This window comes from Natator depressus, chromosome 16, assembly GCF_965152275.1.
Source record: "Natator depressus isolate rNatDep1 chromosome 16, rNatDep2.hap1, whole genome shotgun sequence".
NCBI lineage: Eukaryota > Metazoa > Chordata > Testudines > Cheloniidae > Natator > Natator depressus.
Window position 1 is genome coordinate 12440281 of NC_134249.1, and position 23257 is coordinate 12463537.

The 23257-nt window shown below is 40.4% G+C and overlaps 1 protein-coding gene across 4 annotated transcripts in view; it reads right to left on the minus strand.

Annotated features, from left to right (window-relative positions):
* The window catches only part of CDK5RAP2 (CDK5 regulatory subunit associated protein 2), a 103387-nt gene that overhangs the window by 5347 nt on the left and 74783 nt on the right, over positions 1-23257 (minus strand). For 3 of the 4 annotated variants that reach the window (XM_074973733.1, XM_074973735.1, XM_074973734.1), the window contains exons 27-37: positions 21504-21552; positions 19979-20166; positions 18668-18793; positions 14231-14347; positions 11544-11733; positions 11211-11332; positions 8038-8286; positions 6035-6169; positions 5670-5929; positions 3276-3422; positions 1041-1179 (exon numbers count right to left, since the gene is read on the minus strand). In XM_074973733.1, the coding sequence (XP_074829834.1) occupies positions 1041-1179; positions 3276-3422; positions 5670-5929; positions 6035-6169; positions 8038-8286; positions 11211-11332; positions 11544-11733; positions 14231-14347; positions 18668-18793; positions 19979-20166; positions 21504-21552 (1722 nt within the window). The remainder of the gene's footprint in view (positions 1-1040; positions 1180-3275; positions 3423-5669; positions 5930-6034; positions 6170-8037; positions 8287-11210; positions 11333-11543; positions 11734-14230; positions 14348-18667; positions 18794-19978; positions 20167-21503; positions 21553-23257) is intronic. The other variant, XM_074973736.1, reaches the window with a different exon arrangement.

The following is a 23257-nucleotide window of genomic DNA, read 5'->3' on the forward strand; positions in this document are numbered from 1 at the left end:
TTGTGCTTGATATAAATTGTTTAGTAGTTTTGTAGTGCATCTGCCATACCTACACATGTCCTGGTTTTGAATGTTTGAGTTGGCGGCTGTACTTGTGTAATAGTTAAGGTTCCTGAATGTTGTGATTTTGTGTTGGAACTGGACTGTTTGATACAACTGTAGAATATGCAGTTCTGACAAATTTTTGGAAGCTACATTAAAAGCAGGTGATTTAATTCATGTTTCTTATAAGTCTCTGGACATGGCTGTTAAGAACGAAATTTCATTTTACAGCCTGTCCTAGTTTTTCCCATCAGGACTGCCATGCTTAGTAGTAAAGCTCCCAATCCTCATGCTACCGAGTCCTCTTCACTTCTTCTGCAATCCTCTAATACAGTCTAGAGAGTATTCTAGACTCTTCCCAGGATGTTTCACATGGTCAGTTCTGCTGCTATGGCACCTCTCTTTGACTAGCAACTCTATTCCCAGTTACTGTGATAGAGGTGCAACACAGAAACACACCAGAAAACTCTCAATAATTCTAGGTTTACTAGGACTCTGGTATCATCACTATTTTGAGAGGGAAAGGGCCACAGAGATATAATGAACTAGAGAAAACACTGCTTCCCCTTAATAGACAGTCCTTGCAACATAGGAAATTGGTACATTAAATGAAATAACTCAACAGATCTGTTTTGACAATGAGGATCATAAAACAATGGCTTATGGGTGAAATTTCACCCCATTACAACAGGCCTGCACAAGTCCCTACATGACACTTAAGTTAGGGGAGTGACATGGGACATAGAGCTATGTGCTGGCCTGCCTTATGCACTGAGATGAATTTCTTCCTCATGGAACAAAGCCTCAAGCTTTATATAGTATATACTTTGGAGTCCAGGAAGCATTTAACACTGGCTATTAAATATATTCAGGAGCACTTCAACAGGAGTGGTTTCATACTAAAAACAGTTTCTTCGTTCATTTCATTTCAGTTAGTTAACCATCTACAGAAATAAAATAGAAGAAACTGAGGAACTAATAATAGATCATTCACTCACACTGATCAATGATGACTTTCTCCATGTTTTCCTTCAGCTGGTTTGTAGAGTGCAAGCGTTTGACAGTAATATGTAGCTTCTTCTCCTGCTCAGACAATTTCTTATGGAGTCTAAGTATTTCTGTTTTCATTCCTTCATCCTAAATTGAAAGAAGCAAATAATGACTTCAGAATTCTTATATAAACTACAGCATATAGTTAACTGCTAAACAATTTAGTGAAAGAGCCTTGAAACTTCTTCACAGTATGGACCTCTTAATGGAGTGTCTCATGGCCACTTCCCCTCCCAATCTCAACTGTACCATCTGTAATCACAAGACATCCAAGAGGCAACTAGAGCAACTTCTTACACAGAAAACTAATTTGAAGAAAGTATTTGTGCATTTTTAGTTTTCCTTATTGCAATTAATGTTTTAACCTTTTGGGAAAAGGCTAACACCACTGTCTGCTTCTGCTCTTTAATCTTCCATTCCCATCAGTTCTTTTGCTCTCCACTGGAAACTATACAGCAAGCCAGTAGCATGTGACCAGCAAGTGCTCAAAAGTCTACAAGTAGTCCATGGACCACTGTTTGGGAACCTGGTCTACTGTGTATTTCTACTTTCCATATATATATATATATTATAAAATGGCTTTTAATCAGAGGATCTGAATGCATCATAACAGTGACAGGAGCAGTGTGATTGCAAGATTAGTTTACAATCTGTCCTGTTTATTTAAAGGCTTTACTTCCATCATCTTGGCGTGATTACTATCCTTTGGGACAGGGCTACTAAATGGAACGCCAAGGTCACCTGACAATGTCACTGATCTGGATCCTTGCACAAACTCCAGCTCTAAGTACAAGCTCTCTTGAACTTATGGGGCCAGATTTTGAGCAGGCCTTGATCCTTATCATCATGGTTTGGATGTGCATGCAAATGAAGTTTTTTCTGTATTTGGTGTATTTTGAGAGACAGTGGTGTATGTAGATAGTGTGTGAATGTCTACACATGTGCAGAAATATAAATGTATGTTCAGATAAGTATGCGCATGTGTTGCAGTACAGGCTCATACACACACACACACACACCGAACACATTTAAATACACACATACACAGTACTAGCTGAATTACACACCCCTTCAAGGCTTTCTGATAGCATCACCAACTACAGGATCACAACTCAACTGATATACTGGAGAGCACAGGTTACTTTAGTTTATAATTTTTTTTTAAAGATAGTGCAACATTTTAACAAAAGAATGTTATTAAAATAACCTTTGCCTTCCAACACATTTATTTTTAGTAATGTTCTGTCTCTCTCTCACGCATACACTCTCACACAAAACATCTCACGAGAAAAAAATTAGATTTTAAAGCCACAGTTTGATTTTTAGCTTGGAACAGTTCAATGTTGAGTGGTGATATTGTGACACCTATCTATGCATTCCGTTTACGTTAGTTCATTTCCATATTGTAATCCTTTTCAGTTAAAAAGGTTATAAAAGTTGTTTTGGGGTTTTGTTGCACTTTAAAAAATTTTCTATTTTACAGATCAGATGTGATAGTGATGAAGGTAAAACATAGCATTCTGATTACATCAAAGCCATGAGATAGGGTGCTTATCATTAACTGGAAAGGAGATTCTTACTGTGTTACTGTAATATATAATGACAGGTTTCAGAGTAGCAGCCGTGTTAGTCTGTATCCACAAAAAGAACAGGAGTACTTGTGGCACCTTAGAGACTAACAAATTTATTAGAGCATAAGCTTTTGTGGGCTACAGCCCCTAATAGTCTCTAAGGTGCCACAACTACTCCTGTTCTTTTTGTAACATATAAATCAGACTGAGTATGGGCCGATAATGGGGTGGCCAAATTTTTTCCAGCTGAAAGTCCATTTGCCTAGAACCCAAGGATAACATGTAATTTGCATAAAATAGAGCAGATGATAGCCTCATGAGCTGAGCCACCTCTGCTTAGATCAAAATGAAGTATTGCACGCTGTGGACTGTAGTCACCCCAAGGCGGAGATCCATAGTAAAGATGAGAGCTATCACACATTTGGTCTTAAAGTCTTCATAGGCTGCAGCTGCATAGTAAAGGAGAATGTGGCCACAGGCTGCAGGTTGGCCAGACCTGGTTTATAACCTTCAAAAGAACTTCATGATTCATATATGACCATCTTATGTAACTTTCAGAACAACCTCTGAATGGTTCATTGCTTTTGCCTTCACACTGAAACAACATCGTACCTGACTGCAGTGAGCAGTACTGTGTACAACTTTCATAGGAAGTGAAACTCTCCAGAGAAGTTTTAATAAACGTGCAGCCTCTTCTAAAATCTGCTGTACTGTGTGAATGTTTGCAGAAAAGTTATTCAGTGATTCCTGGTCGGGAACCTGTATAGTAGGATTAGAAACATGATATATTTATCTTTAAAGGATTATGAAAATGTAGGTTTTAATTAAAGGTATAAATCCAGTAGCTATGAATTTCATGTTTAAGATGAGGAACAAAGCTATTGTGTGCCAGGATAAACTAATTTAATAGTTGAGAGAGAGAGTGCTGAATTATACATTTTTCAAGAATGGGGAGGGGGGGGGATTTATCCTAATCAATAATAGTGATTAATAATGGGTTACATTTAGTGTATTTGCTATAATGTGGAAAATACTTGGCATCTCTTTTCCTTCCCTATTTGCATTTCATGGCATGCTATTTGAAAGTCAAATGACTCCAGACATCAATTTAAGCAATAGAGATGTTTCTTCCTTTGCAGACCCTTTAAACTGTTCCATTTAATGCTAAAATAACTAACAGGGCACATTTAAAATGTTTTCCTCTGCTGACAGATGAGAAAACCAAATTGACGAAAACGCATAAACGTGAAATAAAGGGAAGAGAGGAGGGAAAGACCGCAGGGGGAGCAAATGAATTACCAAAGTGATGGCAATGGGGGGGAAAGTGGGAGAAAACCATTTGTTCTGCCTTCCCACATCCAACATGCCATGTGAATGCTTATTTAGCATTGTTATCTAACAACAAGCCTCCTGTCATGTAAAATATCCCATTTGCTAAGTAGTTTGAAACTTCAGAGATGTAAAGCTTGGTGGTAGACTGCAAATTGTGAAACTTATTGCTTTTATCTTTACACCAACAAAACAAGTTACAATCATGCTGGGAGATTACTTCTTCAGTCATTATTAGTATCTTAACTAGGTCATCTGAAAATGTGAGATACTTCAGAGAGTCTTAAGTGTCATGCAGACATGACATCACTATAGTATATAAGCACACATACAATGCCTGAAAAAATGTTCAGAATTGTTATGGGCTCTACATTCAATGTCTTTGCTAATATGAAACTGGTAAAGAGAAGCACTGCAATTTTAACACGATATAATTATCCCCCCATTTTTTAAAGACCAGCAGGGATTTTTCTACAATCTTAACATAGGTGGTCTATTAACTGAATTTAGTAATGGATGTGCACAGGGTATAAGATTCTACATAGTCAATCAAGCACCCTTTCTTCTTTTGAATAAAAGGGGAAGTGGTGAAAAACTCAATACAACATATTCCTCCTACATCAAACCAAGCATTTTGCTTATTTAAGGAAAAAGCAGAATAGATTATTACATCTAGGAGTATAGCCCGGCCATGATAACTCTATATCAGTATGCTACAACTGGAAGCCTGATGAGTATCCAGTACAGTGCGTCTTGAAAGCTGAAACTTGACCAGTTGGGAAATTCCCAAGTTGTTAGACTAGCTGCTGATTTCCCACCTAGACTCAACTGACACCAAAAAAAGAAAAAAAAAAAAAAGGGGGGGGGGGAGGGCGGCAATGAAAGATACTGTTTATTCAAAAATCAATTTAACTTAATATGACAACAACCATTAATATGTATCAATTATTTTGTGGAGGAGTCATTACAGGGCAGAGTTAAGGCACCTAATTAACTTTAATTTTGCATTTCTGTACTTCGACAAGTTTGGATTTCTTTTAAATTAACCTTAAATCTGAATTACACTCTGTTTCAGAATAATTACAAAATCCCAATGGGGAACCTAAACTCCCAAGGAGTCATGGTTGAGCCTGGGGCTTGAATTTCCACATTTGCCTTTTTTTTTTTTTTTTAATATTCAAAACTAAACATTTCAGTTATTTCAAAACAAAACGTTCAGATTTTCCTCTCCCCAGGGATTTTGAAAATTCTACTTTTTGTTCTGAAATTTCCTGCGGAATGGAAAGTCTGACTTTCAACCAGTTCTACTTTCCATCTTAACTCCATTTTAACATAGTTTGTCTTCATGTTTTCATTATCTGATTATATTTCCAATGTAATAAATCCTAACTTCTATTTTGAAGCAGTAGTTTCACCTGTGAGACACACAGGTTAAAACACATTTAAAGCCACAGATAAAAATGAGATTGTTCACTCAGGACTAGGAGGAGGTCACTTGTCCACATCATCATGCAGCTGACGGTCTGTGTTCAAAAGGGACCTAGGAGTAGAAGAGCCGGAGTAGTACATGTCAAGGCTGAGGTGCTTTGGCGGAGTTGTTCAGGGAAGCTCATTTATCTGATCTACATGTTTTACACTAGGCAAATTCATTTCCCCCTGTTCATTCTCAATGTGTACCTTTACTCCAGGTTCCAGGTGTTTCATCCCAGTGCTCTCTCTAAGAGGAGCCTCCATTTCAGATACCAACTTTTGCCCTTCTGAGATCTGCTTCCGTAGAGCATTATAATCCTCAATCAAGCCAAGGATATGGCGTCCATTTTTGTCTGCCCACATACGATGACCGGGAACAAGACGAGGGGTGCATGATGTGCCAGTGGATGAGCTGCTACTGCACCGCGAAGAGCTGTCTAAATCTTCTTTAGATGCTAGTTGCGTCTCTAAAGTGGGGAGAGGGGAGGGAATAAGTTTAACTTAATTTTTAAAGCCTGATCCTTTCAAAATGTGAAAGTAATTTAAACCGTACTAAATCTCAAAAGGCAAACCTGGGATACAGAACATTTGCTTATTTATGATGTTCTTGTCCTTGGGTGTACCTGCTTTTGCTGGTGATGTGCCATGTCCACAATTTTGTAATTCACATACATTACTGCTTGGAGCAGAGAATTTGTGACCAACATCTATACATCCAGAACAGAAAGAGAGTGCATCAGTAAGCAGGTAACCTATTCAGTAGAAAGTTCTCATTGGTCCTACTCCCTAAATCTGAGTATTTCAGCAGCAGGAGTCCCCGTAAAGCGAAGCTCTCCAGTACTCAGGGCATGCATATATTTATTTCTCTAGCACATAATCTCTGGGTACCTCTCAAAATCTAATCACTGGAAATGCATCAGTAAAATATTCTCATCCAATCAACAATTACAAACCTCCCACTGACACTCCACAAAAAGTAAAGCACCCTGCCCAGTCATCATAAGATCTTATTGACTCCCGCAAACGCCTATGAGAAAAGACAGCCACTGGAGCATGGCCAGAAGGCTAAGAAATCCAGGCCTTGTCACAGAGCCTTCAAAGCCTGCCCTGTCTGCACTCAAATAACCCACACCTGGATCCTTCCCTCCCAACCCTCCAGTCTCAGCTGCGGCAGTATGGCAGAAAGTAATGGTGTCTCAGATAAGCAGGTCTCTAATCATTCAAGCTGATGTGGGGAGGGATAGCTCAGCAGCTTGAACATTGCCCTGCTAAACCCAGGGTGGTGAGCTCAATCCTTGAGGGGACCATTTAGGGATCTGGGGCAAAAATTGGGGACTGGCCCTGCTTTGAGCAGGGGGTTGGACTAGATGACTTCCTGATATTCTATGATAAGACCAGCATCTAGGACTACACCTAGAAATGTATCTAGGACCGGTACACTTATTGGTGTTATGGGCTCCCTGCACGACCTACAGTATTGCTCAGCAAGCGAGCAGCAACATTTTGCACCCACTTAAGCTTCTGAGTGGCCCCAAGTGGGCAGGCCCACGTAGAAAATGTTACAGTAATCTAGGTGCTGATGGCATGGAAAACCCTGCACAGAATTAACATACTGGTTCTTCTGCATTCAGGGTCTTCCTCACCTGGTGGGGAATAAAATCTGCCACTGTCTTTTCTCATAGGTGGTAGGGGAGGATGGGGGGATGATGTCCATAAGATCTTATTATGACTGGGCAGGGTGGAGAGTCAATGAGAGGTTTTTGATTGTTGATTGGTTGAGAATCTGTGTATCTTATACAGAGTACAAGGAAGATTGGGCTAGATAGGCCCACATGGGTGCATGTGTGTGAAACTCTCCCAGTCCCCCTGTGGCTGATGTAACCTGCTCTCTGTAGTGCAGCAGGGTGTTTAGGCAGGCTAGTGTGAGGGAAGAGAGATGGGTTCATTCCTCACCCCTTTATTGGGTGACTTGTGTCTGCAGGGCACTAGGAGGAAACAGTCTGTGCTCTCCTGAGTGCAGGGTCCATGAGGGACACAGAGGAGACAGGATCCTTGTGCCTTCTGTACTCTCAGTGTAAAATACTTCACTATATTTTCCCCTGAATTCTGATTTGTTACAATGCTATCACTGAATACCAGTGCAAATAAAGATAAAATACTTCTCAAGGTATAAAGGGGACAGCTGATTTACACAAAGACCAGCCAGTGCACTTCCTGATCATTCTTGAGTAATGCACAGTCACCTCTAGCAAATGCTGCAGAGCTCTGCATTAAATAAAGAACCCCCAGGTAAGCAAAATTTATGGAAACTTAACCTCGTCATCCTTCCATTCCAGAGACCATCCGCAAACCTTTTTCTGAATGAAAAGGAACTGACAGTTAGAGGCGAACAGACAGTGTTCGTTTCACCTCTGCGTGCACTAATAACTCTAAAAGGAAAGAGATTTGAAAAGCTGATGGACAGTGCCCAAATAACATAGCTAATGTCATATAAGGCCTTAGGAGAGAGAGCCATCTTTGAAGAACAAGGCGCAGGTTTCTATACAGTGTTATAACAGCAAGTACTGCACAGTACCATTCATTCCCGTATAATGCTGTGAATCTCGTTTGAAACGGTAGTTGATATTCACAGCTGACACTGAGGCCACTTCTTCTCTTTTTTCTTTTGAAAGCTGCTCCTCCAATTTTTCATGCAACGTCTTGTTTGTCTCTATGCTTCTTTCAAGCTGCACTCGCAAACTCTGTATTTCAGTCAATAGTTCATGTAAATCAAGTGGATTATTTTGATCTTTTCGGAATTCTTCATGTCCAGGATCCAAGATGTCTTTAAAAGAAACACTTAACATCGTTAACAATTAAAATAATGTTAGACATTATCAAAATGCTTAGCAAGTAAATTATAGCCAGCTTTATTCTCAATCTTAAGAATTAACTACAAACAGTATTAAGATAATGGTTTGACCAAAAAAAGGAAATCTTAATTGCTTCTACCCTCAAACAATTTAATAAGAGCTGAAAATTATTTTTCACTTTGTCCATAAAAGCTAATACGTCGCACGCCAAAAGCAAGATGATGACTAATAAGAGACTAGAATGGAAAGGATTTAAAAAATCTGAAGTGCATTAATGCACAGTCAGGGGGAAGAAAAAAAAGGAATGGGTAATCTTGGCATGAGGAGAAGGGATGGAATACCACTGACAAAGGGAATTGTGATCACCTGGCAACCAGAGGAACCAATCTGAAACTGACAAACTCTCAGGGCACTGTTCTTCCCTTTCATAGCAGGGGCAAAGCACAAAAAGGGCTTCCTGAGGTCCTGCACTCTAAGATCCAAAAAGGTTCTCCACTCATCAGGAAGGGGTTTGCAGCTGCATGAGGAGGAAGTTTGCTGTGATCCTCTAATTATGTGGATGTTGCAAGTTCTGCAGAGAAATTTAGTTCTGTCCTTGAGATTTCTCCCTTTGTCCCTTTGCAACTGGGTTCTTCTGCTGCAGCTGGGCACTAAACCAAACTATAAAGGGGATTCAAGTTAACATAGCAAGGAACAGCATTAATTTCTGCAAAGATTTCCGTTGGATTTTGCAGAAAGCGTGCCACGAAAATGGGGGCTGTTCTGCACCTCCACCAATGTGATGTTCATTCAGAAGGGTTTCTGCCCCCTTGCTCCTGGAAGGTGGAAGAAGCAGTCAGGTAGGTTCCATTCCCTTCCCCTACAGCTTTAATAACCACAAGTGGGCAGGGGTTCAATTTTACATACCATTCAAACAATCGTATCTCCAGCAGCACGCTGTCCCTGACACAATGTAGGAGATGTTCTCTTAATACTGACTCTGAGGGAAGAGGGCCACTTGCTACTAAGGCTTTGTCTACACTGCCAATTGAATGACAAAACTTTCGTCGTTCGCAGGTGCTTAAAAAAGCTCCCCCCAACCCCAAGAGACAAAAGTTTTGCACGGGAAGCGGCAGTGTAAATGGCTCGGTGTCAGCAGGGGCGTTCTCCTGTCGACATCGCGAACGCCGCCTCATAGGGGGTGGAAGTATTTTGTCAGAAAAAGTGCCGACAAACAGCGTTTACCCTGCCTGACTTTTAGCCACATGGCTGCGTAGCTAAAAGCTGTGTAGTGTAGACAAAGCCTAAACTACCAGCAGGAGCTGACTGAGGAGATAGCTGAGCCATTAGCGATTATCTTGGAGAAGTCATGGAAGACGGGAGAGATTCCAGAAGACTGGAAAAGGGCAAATATAGTGCTCATCTATAAAGAGGGAAATAAAGACAACCCAGGAAATTACAGACCAGTCATCTTAACTTCTGTACCTGGAAAGATAATGGAACAAATAATTAAGCAATCAATTTGCAAACATCTAGAAGATAATAAGGTGATAAGTAAAGTCTGCATGGATTTGTCAAAAACAATTGTGTCAAACCAACCTGATAGCTTTCTTTGACAGGGTTACAAGCCTTGTGGATGGGGGAAAGCGGTAGATGTGGTATATCTTGACTTTAGTAAAGCTTTTGATACTGTCTCGCATGACCCTCCCATAAACAAACTAGGGAATGTAACCTAGATGGAGCTACTATAAAGTGGGTGCAAAACTGGTTGGAAAACCATTCCCAGAGAGTAGTTATCAGTGGTCCACAGTCATGCTGGAAGGGCATAACCAGTGGGATCCTGCAGGGATCAGTTCTGGGTCCAGTTCTGCTCAATATCTTCAACAATGATTTAGATAATGGCAAACAGAGTACACTTATAAAGTCCATGGACGATACCACGCTGGGAGGGGTTGCAAGTGCTTTGGAGGACAGGATTAAAATGATCTGGACAAACTGGAGAAATAGTCTGAAGTAAATAGGATGAAATTCAATAAGAACAAATGCAAAGTACTCCACTTAGGAAGGAATAATCAGTTGCACACATACAAAATGGGAAATGACTGCCTAGGAAGGAGTACTGCAGAAAGGGATCTGGGGGTCATAGCAGACACAAGCTAAATATGAGTCAACAGTGTAACGCTGTTGCAAAAAAAGCGAACATAATTCTGGGATGTATTAGCAGGAGAGTTGTAAGAAAGACACGAAAAGTAATTCTTCCGCTCTACTCCGCTCTGATTAGGCCTCAGCTGGAGTATTGTGTCCAGTTCTGGGTGCCACATTTCAAGAAGGATGTAGACAAATTGGAGAGAGTCCAGAAAAGAGCAACAAAAACGATTAAATGTCTAGAAAACATGACCTGTGAGGGAAGATTGAAAAAACTGGGTTTGTTTAGTCTGGAAAAGAGAAGACTGAGAGGGGACATGATAACAGTTTTCACGTATGTAAAAGGTTGAAAAATTGTTTTTCTTAACCTCTGAGGATAGGACAAGAAGCAATGGGCTTAAATTGCAGCAAGGGCGGTTTAGGTTGGACATTAGGAAAAACTTCCTAAGTGTCAGGGTGGTTCATAAATAAATTGCCTAGGGAGGTTGACGAATCTCCATCATTGGAGATTTTTAAGAGCAGGTTAGACAAACACCTGTCAGGAATGGTCAAGATAATTAGTCTGCCACAAATGCAGGGGACTGGACTAGATGACCTCTCGAGGGCCCTTCCAGGTCTATGATTCTACTTTCTGTAGCAGCAATGGAAATTTAAGTAAAACCAAAGAAGTGCTGAATCAGCACAACTCCTGTCTTGTGTAATCTGACAAGATCACAGCCAGAGCTGGTATGGCTGCAATAACAAAGCAGAGACATGACAGTGCATTTTATACCTGTTCTCCTTCTCCTTGCTTCGTCCAACTTTTCATACACCTTTAGCTCAACTCGGAGTGACTGCAGTAATTTGTCATTCTCAGACAGCTGATGTTGCTTTACATTCATTTCTGTCTGCCACCTGTTAAGTTCCAATGTACTCATAAGTCAGAGGTGAATTTTGCTTATTCATTTCTTTAAAATCTAAAATTCCCCGCCCCTCTAATTTTCTCCTCGCTCCTTGAATGTAATTATGCAGCTCTCAATAATGTTAATGGCCACTGCTAAACACATGCATGACACACAGTGTTCATTTGGAGGAGAAAACAGTCAAATAGAGACAGGATCAATACCTGTTTAATTCATTACGACTGCTGTAAATCTCGTGAGTCAAATGTCTATTTTCATCCTCCTTTTTGCCAATTTGTTTTTGCAACTTTTCATTTTCTTTCTTGAAGCATTCATAATCCTTGTGAAGATGTTCAATGATTGCATTCTTCTTAGAGAGGGATTCTCTTAACTTTTCATTTTCCTTTTGTTTATCTGCAATAAGAAAAAATACAAGTTGGTTGCAATTCCCACAATGTACTCAAACAACACTACTCCACAAATTCAACTCGTTAAGCATTGGCAGAGTAATAACAGAAATAAGATGCTTTTGTGAGTTTTATGATTTTAGTACTCCAGTTTTCTAATGCATTTTTGGTAGATAAATGTGCCTGAATGGAGTGTAGAGTTTAACCCCTAGAACACTCATGGCCCAATTTTATGAGAGGCTGAGCACTACCTTACACTTGTCGAACACCCTCCATCTGACAAAATCAGCAGGAAAAGGGCTGCTCAGTTACTTGTAGGATTAGGCTCCAACGGGGAGCGTATTCATCTTGAGTGCGCCTACTGAGTAGTAAACTTGTCTTCTGTTGAAGGGGAGAAGGTATGAGTAAGGCCACTCCTACCTTTCTCGCTGTCCCACAATGAACCCTCCATCCCCTCCACTGAATGTTGAAATGCTCTTTCCCAACACTACCCGCATGCATGCCATCAGAACCTTGCCAGTTTTCCCCTGCCTATGACATGACCAGCCTCCCCCACATTGGCTTCTTAACTGAGAACTGTCAGTAGGGGCAGTTGGTCATGTTAGGAAGCTAGTGCTGGTAAGGAGCGAGGAAGTTCCCAGCAGGAGGTCAAGCCGGGAGAAATCGTTCCACCTCCCAGCCATTAGAAATCCTCCCTCCTCAACAGAGCAACCTAGCTGAAAGTCTATGAAAATGGAAGTTCCCAAGGGCTTTTAAATGCATGGGTCCCAATCCTCTTACCCCAGGATTTAAACACCTTCCATTGACTTCACTGGCAGTTACATTCTGCAGCAGGACACCAAGACCTCTGGGAAGTAGCTAGGGTGCAAAGGGTTAATATCACTGGAATCTACTATTCTAGTTTTATATTAAAATACTAGTATAATTCTAGATCCCAGACCTTTGCACAGAACTATAAGCCAACTATGAATATATGCTAGCAAAACAACAGGGTGAAATAAAATACTGGACTTGGAAAAGGGGTCATTTTCAGCATGGTGGGTGGGGATTCAGCCACATGATTCCCATTCATATTCACATGTATTGTGACTAAATCCTTTTGCTTCGCATTGGAAATAGAGTGCCTTGGTTCAGAAAAATCAACAGGAGGTGCCCATACGGCTTCATCTAACACCACAGGAGTAGAGGTAAGGCTGAGACTGGACAGATACTAGGGACCAAAAAACTCTGCAGCAGGAGGTATTTATTCTCAAGATAAAAAAGGGAAGATGCCCACAAACCCGGGGGGAAATTGACTCAGTACTAAAAATAAAAGGCAACAATGCTTTGCTGTGATGGTCATTACTTAGGGCCTGTCTACACTTGCAGCACTGCAGGGATGCAGCTGCCCTGGTTCAGATGCGCCGCTGTAGCACTTAGTGAAGATGCTACCTTTGCTGACGGGAGAGCTTCTCCCGTCAACATAGCACTGTCTACACCAGAGTTCAGTCGGTATAACTGCGTCGCTCAGGGGTCTGGATTTTCCACACGCCTGAGCGACATAGTTAAATCAACATAAACGTTTGTAGTGTAGACCAGGGCTTAGCCATAATTCTTACAAAACTTAAGCCCTGACTTTAGAAACATATTGTCAAACAAAGCAACACTAGCTTATGCAGTATGAAAGATAAACCTTGAATAAACTGCTAAAGACCAAGTGATTCTAGATCAGAAAACATGAAACTGGGGGAGAGTTCATGTGCTTCTTTTATGCAAACGGTCCATATACCACTCTGCACACACAGAAAGGCATCTGACCCAAGGATTAGCTTTACATGCTTTAAAGAGTTTCTTGTTAAGGGAGCTGAATTAATTTTACTTTGTTGCTTAGAGCACATGTGGAGCTGAGGAGAGTTGAGAGCCAAGCTCAGAAGGTGCAAAGGGAAACTGATTATTCAAAAATAATGGAACTGAGGTAAAGTGCTTGCAGAGGGAAACTGACTAGAACTAACCAGTTTTCCCTCTGCATCAGGCTCTAGAACCTTAAGGGAAATTAGTCTATTTCCCTTTGCAGCCAGCTCTGCCTGAAAGGAGCTCCATTCAGAATGAAACTGAATAATTTTAGCCAATTTCCTTTGGCAAGATCTTTAAACACAGAGCTTGGGAAAGTGGGCAACAACAAAATGGGGTGGAAGGAGAGAAAATAGCAGAAAGGAAAAGAGGAATGTACACACATGCAAAAAAGAGGGAGAGAGGAAATGAAAGAGGACACAAAAACAGATAATGCTATGGGCAGAGAGAGAAGCAGCACAATACTGGTAGAGCGCTGCTATTCCAACTCCTCCATGCCTATGATCCAGCGTTTGAATACAAAGGCTGGTCATGCAATTTCACGAGTGGGGAGAGCTGTGGAGGCAATTTAATGAAAGAAAAGTAAATACTTTGTTGTTTTCTGATTGGAATAAAAATGCATGGTGCTTTCCAAATTGCAAGCTGCTCCTTTAAAGCAGAGTTTCATATTTTACCTCTAGATCCTTTTGCAAGCATTACATTCAGAACTTGATTTTGCTTCCTCAGGAAATGAATTTCAGAAGTCAGGGAATTATGTTGCTCTGAGCCATGGATAAAAATGTTTGAAGAACCTATAAATATATACATAAAAATGATTTATGAGTCATCTCTAGGTCAGTAAAGATTAAACTTTCCAGACAAGAACAATTTAAACAAAGCAGAAAAACATGTTATGAAAGATATTTATCCACTATATATTTTGAAGGTTATCATTGCTGCAGACTGAAAGGCAATTCAGGTAAACTCTAAGTAAACCAAAGCTCTGCATCCTAAGTACCCTCAATCATTGTGCTAACGTTACCAAAATTGCTAAATTATCTCGGGAGGATTTAGTACGCAACCATCTTCGGGCACCAGCCAAAAAATGTAGTGCGACAAATTGCAAGAAGTCCTGTGAGACCATTACACACTTTTAAATTGAAGTGTATTGTACTGAAATTTAACATGTGATCAATTCCAGTACATCTCCTGTATTCAAACTGTATTACAGTTAGCCATACCACCTCGGCTGAGAGCCATTCAGCTTTCACAAGCTAAGCAGAGTGTGACTGGATTAGAATTGGCATGGGCGTCCTTCAAGGAAAACCTAGGGTGGTGCAGGGAAGTAGTGGTATTGATGACACTTCTGCTTCCAAGTTAATGCTGAATCATTGACCCAACACAGTGCTAAGGGAATGTGCTGCTGGAGTTGCTGTCCTTTGCCTATGATTAAGAACTGAGATTCTTCCTGGCCACTTGTAGTCACTAAAAATCCAATGGCATTTGAACGAGCAAAGGAATTAACTTTGGTGTCCTGGTCAAGCCTGGGGAATCATTCTACCTCCCTAAATGCCACGTGCAGTTTGAACTGGATATAACATTATTCATGCGCCCTACAATGCTGTGCCATGTTCCACTCCCGGGGTGGCTACATTTCAATGAGGAATGAAGCAATAGCCCTGTGTAAAACGCGTACATCTGTTTAGACTTGCAAAGCTCTTCAGGATCCACTGGGATTAATAGTGCTATTTAAAATATATTTTTATTGAATGGTTGACCCAAACGCTACTGCTTTAGCATAAGATCAAGACAACTAAATGGGTGCCAACTGCTCAGTTGATAAATAGAGAAATAACCGTGTGGCAAAGAAATAGCTGAATGCAGACAGTGGATGCCTTTCAGCTACAGCAATTCAATCTGACGTGCTGTAGTTTCTCTGACTAACCTCATTTTACTGCAATCCCAACTGAAGCTCTTAGCCACTACCTAACTGGGATGTAGTGTGCCATGAGACACGCTTCTTCTTGTTACTGAAAGATTCAAAGGCTCTCGGAGCCTGGCACTAATGGCACTTTACTATCTATATATTAGAATTAAGGTAGCTATGTGAACTCAAAAGATTTTTGCCTTTCAGATTTTAACAAAGCAATTCAACTTGAAGTGTCTGAACTTGATGATCTCATCTTGATCTCAATTTAATTTATTGCATGTCACCCAGCTCTCATGTTAATTGACAAGTTACAGTGAAAGGCTCTAGACTCTATTAGGTCTCTTACCCAATAAAGGGGAAATGTAGCCCCAATGGTAATAAGGCCACGATCCTGCAATTAGACCCACTAGCACAGAATTCTGCACCAGTGCAGAGCCCCTCTAACTTCAGTGGGGCTCTGCACAGGTCAGGTGTCTGGGTCCAGCTAGTAGATGTGAGTGTAAGATCAGGGCCTGTGACTGCAGTTATGCTGAGGAGTTTTGGTTAAGTCATGTATCGCAACAGTGAACACAAAAAGGTTTGTGGACCTTATAGGTTTCCAAGGGAAGATTGACAGAGATGGGCACCATAGAAAACAGCAGCAAAGATAAATAAACATTCCCTCCCCCCAGACAAAAAGTACTCTGAAGCTGCAATTGAAGCATGAGTGTACATATCAGTAACATGAGGATAAAAAGCCTTACTGTTTTTACTATATTTAAAAATGCCGAAACAAGCATTAGAAACCTAGAAAATTCAGAATTAACCGTTAAACGTTTTTAAAGTCTAGCATTTGAAATGATGGAAATATTTTAGTCCTGATTTTAGTGAAAATTTCAGCTCAACTCTGGTTGACTATGGAGTCATTCCAACACCTCCATGATTCATAAGGTGCTACAAACCCAGAGGCTTCCGAGTACTTAAGACAAAGTAAATATTACAAATAAAATGGCAACATGGCAAAACATGGCATACGTATGTACATATATAAAATATTGATCAGACAGACTAAAGTAATTCTTTGGTATTAGAGTCTAGTGAATAAACAACTCGATATAAAATGAATTTAACAGGTTGCCTATCATTTATGTATATGTTTTATCTTGTTTGTTTTTTAAGGAAAACAAAATAAAGATATTAAATAAAAACATGTTTTAAACCATCTGTTTTAAAAAATACATCTCCCCAAGGCCTAAAACTAGTGCATGTTCAGCCACGAGTTTATTTTAATAGCCAAATTCAAAATTAACACACAAAACAGTGTAAAAATCTTGAGCAAAGTGGCAATCATTATTATCTGAAGAGAGAACACACATCTCTATACCCAAAACACATCTTTAAAGCAATAGAAAATGCTGAGAGAATAATGTAGAAAAGAGGGGCTTGTTGTAATAAATAGCTACTTTTCCCATTCCTCTCCAAATTTTCCCTCTATGCATTGGTAAATCTACTAAAGTAGCAAGAAGACAGATGGAAGGCATAAGACAGACAGTTTATAAAGAAAATATACTTTCACTGAATGAATGGATGCCCTTTCCAGCATCTTTATGAAGCTGTAAAACAGTTGGAACTGTTTCAGTGTGGTTATTTCATGAGAACAGTATGGCTTTCCAGCAGCATAAATACTTCATGAATGAAATGGGTGCCTTTTATACACCTTTCCATCAGTGTAAATTATTCTTGAAAGCAAACTGCCATTTGTAGGTAGTATCCATTTAAATAACAACAGAAATGGATTATGGGGATGATGTAAACGTAATTAATCTAATACTAGTATTCGTGAAACTGAGTACGAGGAAAGCATGCATGTACTTGTTGCCTGCTTCTGATATAAGTAATATTGCAGATTAATACATTGCTCTAGGGGGAAAGTGTGGGGAAGGAGAATCAGAACAAAGCTATGTGTAGAAAAATATGCCTTGTACTTACTGTAAAAGCCTGCTTGGTTAAAGACTGGCTGATTCCTTGTGAAAAAACTTTAAAAACGAACAGTATGGTTTGCAAAGGTGCTGAGCACTCTCAGCATCTGTTGACTTACATATTTTCATACACTAACATTAGAGAGATCTGAATAAAAACTGACCTTTTAAAAAGTCCATCCGTTTCTGCTGCGTATTCCTCAGTTAACGTCATAATACTGTTTTGTTAGGAAAGAACTTCTCATTGCAAGCAATTCTAACGACAAGCTGCAGACAGTGGACCACGTTCTCCATTCCATGAAGGCCTGTCTGTGCTGCTATGCAGCACACAGTGGCCTTAAAACATCCAGAGACTTCTGTGGAGAACGTCCCCATCATGTAGGGGACTCTCCACTGACAGAGAACTAGTAGCGGTAGTGCAGCCACACCCTACGCTAACCACTTCCCGCACCCCTAGTATAAAAGGGAGGAGAGGGAGAAAGATGAGCTCTACGATACTCAAACCTCAAGGAGAGTAAGAGACCCTTACGCCATCAGTGGCAGCAACCAGCATTTGAACAGGACTCCTCTTGCTCTAAGTTACACCAGAACTGGCGAGCCCTAAAATTAGGTAGCTGCAACTAGCTCCCTGCCTCTGCCCCTGTCTGTGTTTGGATCCAGTGAAGACTCAGAGCCAGTAACTCCAGAAGACTATAAGGAGAAGGCACGCAAAACACAAAGAAGTCTGGTTTTATTCACGTCAGCCATAAAAAACAGAAGACAAATCTAGAAAATCTAGGTTATTACCTGACAACAGCGCTGTCTAAAAGCGCTTTTCAGCTCCCAGGATGAAATTCACCCAAGGTCTAGAGAGCTAGCACAAAGCCTTCCACAGCATTTAAACCCTGTTTTGGGAGAGTGTGTGAAGCTGTGGGTGGAATAGCCATACGGGACGCTTGTACACTATAGAAGGGATCTCTGCATCTGGATTGGATACCTCATGCAATGGAGGAAGTCAAAGACAAGGGGATCCATATTTATCCATATGGGATCCATATTTATGCAAATAAACAAGCAGTGTGGTGGGGCTGCAGCTGCCAATCTAGTTCACTATGGAGTAGTGCCAATGGGGTGGTTGCATTGCACGCATATTGTACCCTAGCTTTGGGTTTTAGCCCTCAATCCACCCACATTCCTCCAGCAGAGTTCAATCACTTGGGCTTTAAGCAAAAGTGTATTTCACTCATGATAAAATAAGGTCTTACCTTGATTTAGTTCCATATCTGTTACTTGTCGTTCAAGCTGCAGCCTCAATCTCTCATTAGTTTTAATGGAGTCTTCTAAACGTTGTCTCAGAGATCGAATTTCTTGAAGATGCTCCATTAATAACTCTAAATAAATCAAGAGTTCTCTTTTCATTTTGATTAAATGATATTATTTTACAATGGGTACAGTACATAGAGCAGTGTGTGTGATGTGGTAAAAGAGCTAGAAAATCTTTTACAAAAATCAGTGAGAAAGGCTAAATGAATGGTATTCACAATGGGCCTTTTCGATAACTTACATGGTCTTACTGAATACTGTATTTTGTGATTTAGATTTCAACATTCCTTTCATGAACTCTTTATTCTATGTTCTCAAATAATCATAGGCGCTAGTTTTAATCTTTTCTAAACGTCTATTTAAAAATAGTATGTGATTACACAATTTTCTAGTTAAACTGTTCTATTTATTTGGTTATGAATCTTAAGTTTACAATACAACTTCATTTCTAGACTTAGTATACCAATTGTATATGATTTCCCATAACAGGATGATCACTAGAGTAACTCACGTATAAAATAAGTCATTGACATACACTATGTTTTATAGACTCCATGCCTTAACAAATAAGTCTATTCTATCTAGTTTCAGTACAGTACCTTTTCCTTTTTGCTTTGCCGTTCGACAATTCCTCTTCCTTTGCTGTATGTTTCAGCAATAATCAGGAACGTATTGTTCTAATTGTGACTATCTTGTTTGTCAGTTTATCCATGTCATCTACTGCTGGTTTATTTTAAAAAAAGTTTCCTGAACACCGCACTCTATTTCAGCAGTTAAACTTCCATCTCTGTCTACAGCAAACTACTTTAACAATCGGTTGCACTTACTGAAACTATCCAGGTCAAACATGACACCACTTATTAATTATGCAGCACTTACAATTCTCAAGGAAACACAAGACTGGGTTTTATAAAATTAGAAAATCTGTCTTTTTTTTTTTTTTAATTTAATAATCTCTTGACATTGTTTATTTAAGGACCGTCTAGAGTACTGTACAAGATGACAGTACAAAACAACAAAGGCACGAAATATCATAGCTAATTTCATTTCAAAGAGAAGATAGCTTCTTGGTACGCATGATTGTCATCTTGGTACGCATGATTACTGAAATTACAATGATTATGCAAGATACTGGAAAGATGAAACAGATATACATTCCACATTATTTCTTAATTAGTTCCCTTATGAATTTATTTATTTATTTATTTAATTTTCCCCAATATATAGTAAATCTTCAGTGGGGAAAAAATTACCTGGGGGAAACTTGTTTGGCACAAGTGCCAGTTTGTCATGTTCTTCCTCCACTAGGTCTTGCTGATGTTGAGGTGATCCAATAGATGACTTTTCTGACATTTCAAAGTCAGACAAGGTATGAAAAGCAGATGGTATAGGTGACTCATCCTTAAGTTGCTGGTACATTGTGGTGGTCTTCTCATTATCCCTTGTGTGTCAAGCAAAATATTTTTAAATGTACAATGATAATTATTGCTTTAGAAGCACAATGAATAGAGAGAGATTGGTGTCAAATTCACAGGATACATGTATAGTAGCAGATTTTTAAAGATACATAGTGATATACCTCCACATATCAGAGATAAGAATCTAGGGTGAAATCCAGGCCCCACTGAAGTGAATGGGAGTTTTGTCCCCAGTGGACTTCAGTGGAGCCAGGATCTCACCCTTAAAGTTCATTTTCCACAACTGATCTATTTTAAGTGCCTTTAGTGGCAAGGGGACTTGCAGCTAACTTAAAAAGGCAGCTGAGGATTGCTCCAGCACAAAATAATCCTGGGCTGACATAAAACCAGTTTAGGTAACGTCACAGCACCTGCTCTCCGCACCTCTAGTGTAAGGATGTTTTGAGAATGAAGTTGAAGAGCAATGCATTTTGGTAATAAGAACTTAAGAACGGCCATACTGAGTCAGACCAATGATCCATCTAGCCCAGTATCCTGCATTCTGACAGTGGCAGGCATCAGAAGCTTCAGAGAAAATGAACAGAACTGGGCAATTAATCGAATGATCCATCCCCAGTCGTCCACTCCCAGCTTTAGGGCAGGGGTCGGCAACCTTCGGCACGCGGCCCATCAGGGTAATCCGCTGGCGGGCGGCAAGAGATTTTGCTTACATTGACCGTCCACAGGTACGGCCCCCCGCAGCTCCCAGCGGCCGCGGTTCGCAGTTCCCAACCAATGGAAGCTGCGGCCAGCACGCCCCTTGTGGCCCGTGCTGCACGGGGTTGCATCCCTGACCATCTTGCCTAATAGCCACTGATGGGCCTATCCTTCATGAACTTATCTAATTCTCTTTTAAACACATTTATACTTTTAGCCTTCAAAACGTCCCAAGGCAACAAGTTCCTTAGCTAGTCCCTACAGTTCAGTCCCAGGGTGAGGGGAAGCAGAAAGATAGCTTAAAGACACCTTTGCCAACCCTCTTCTCTCAGTTGTGCTGAGCATTCAGCCTAAATATTTATGCTAATATGTCCTAGTATGTTATTCTAATTTTATTTATACTAGTAAAAGTAACAGAGTCTTAGTAACCTGACACCTCACTTTAGTGGCTCTCCTGTTAAACCTTTGCTGAAAAGCAGGGAGAGACGGCTTGTTTTCTATGAATATTTTATTAACAAAATGGATATTAATGGAACACAAGATGTATAAGCAACAGCCATCTCAAAGAGCAATAGAGTTGAAGTTGGGCTATAAAACATGTAGGCTTTTTATCGTTTAAATACACAACAAGAAGTTTAATGCCAGTCTTCAATGATACTCTTACCTTTGTGCTAATTCATAAAGTTTGGCAACTTCTGCATCCAAGGATTCTCCTGCACAATAAAAATATGTTTTTTAAAAGGAAGAAAAGTGTACTCAAAATAATACGAGTTATCTAATCTTTTTCTCTGCATTAACGTATTTGAATAACTTAAGTGCTAACTGAACAGTGACCTGGAAAGCACAAATAGATACCGGCCTATGTAAGAAACACACACTTGTTCACAGTGCTAAGTCTCCATGTTATTAAGCACAACTGGCAGTCCTGGGTCAAGAAAGGCGCAGAACTTGAATTTCAGAGGTCTGTAGTGAAGGTCAGGATTGAAATGCACAGGCAGAAGGCTATTTATGCTACTGCTTTACAGTCAATTCTTAGTAAGCCGAATGTTCTTTATAATCCTATAGACCAGCGGTTCTCAAACTGTGGGCCAGGACCCCATTTTAATGGGGTTGCCAGGGCTGGCTTAGACTTGCTGGGGCTTGGGGTTGAAGCCCGAGCCCCACTGCCCCAGGCTGAAGCTGAAGCCCGAGGGACGGGGCTGACGCCTTTGGGCTTTGGCTTTAACCCCTTCCCCACCCAGGGCAGTGAGGCGCAGACTTTGGCTTTGGCTCCCCCACCCAGGGCAGTGGGAATCAGGCGGACTTAGGCTTCGGTCCCCCCTCCTGGGGTCGTGTAGTAATTTTTGTTGTCAGAAGGGGGTCACGGTGCAATGAAGTTTGAGAACCCCTGGTATAGACATTTTATTTTAATGTGTGGTTCAGTACAATACCATTGTGTTAGATATATTGAACTGTCTCAGTTGTCAGTGACTTTTCATAGTATATAGGATACCATCTGCTGGTTGGGGCAGGGGTTTAAAACATTTTAATGCTTATGCAGTACAAAATCTCCTGATTTGTAATGCAAGTATCCACTGAAATGACTGAATACACTCAATCTTTTGTTATATTGGTATGACACACTAGTTACAGCATCTTTTTCACGTATACGGCCTCTTTAGTATGAGTCATCAAAGCTACAACATGCTGAAGCTATTTTTAAAGAAGGACAAGACAGGGACCATTGTTTGATTGCCTGCTGAATGTTTCAGAAGAAAGTCTTCTACAGGCAATTACATGAAGATGTTGGGGTCAGTGTCCCCATTTTAAAAGACTACCTCAAGTGTTTGCTTGAAGATAACTTTGCAGCTGACACCTGCAAAAATGCTGTCAGTTGACTGAGATATGCTGGGAAAGGCCTTCCTTGAGGAGCTAGGAGAAAGAGCTTTCTTGGTGGACTTTGCTCTCTTAGTATTGCTTTTTCTCTTTGCCATCACTGTCACTCAAACTTCCTCAGTAACAAAGAATGAAGATTATGATAATGGCTATGGCACACTGTTCCTTTGGGTGACAAATATCAATTCCAATGACTATTTTAGGGAACAGTATTGCATTTTAAATAGCTATGATTTAAGGTGTAAATCTGTCTTTTCTTCAGCATGCTGTTGCCATGCTTATGTCCCCAGGGACCCTTCTACAATAAGATTCTGGATCTCAACACACCTTCATGATTAAAATAGCCTACAAACATAAGGAACAATACACAAATGACTGACAGCTTCTGAGAGCTCTACTGCTTGGATGTTCCAGGCACCTGCTCTGCAGCCTAATGCCTTACTGCAGCCTGGGTGCATGGAGACTGAGACTAGACTGAGAGAGATCTCAGAGCACCCAAGAAATATCTCCCCCCAAAAGACAGACATTTTTCAGAAGGTGTAT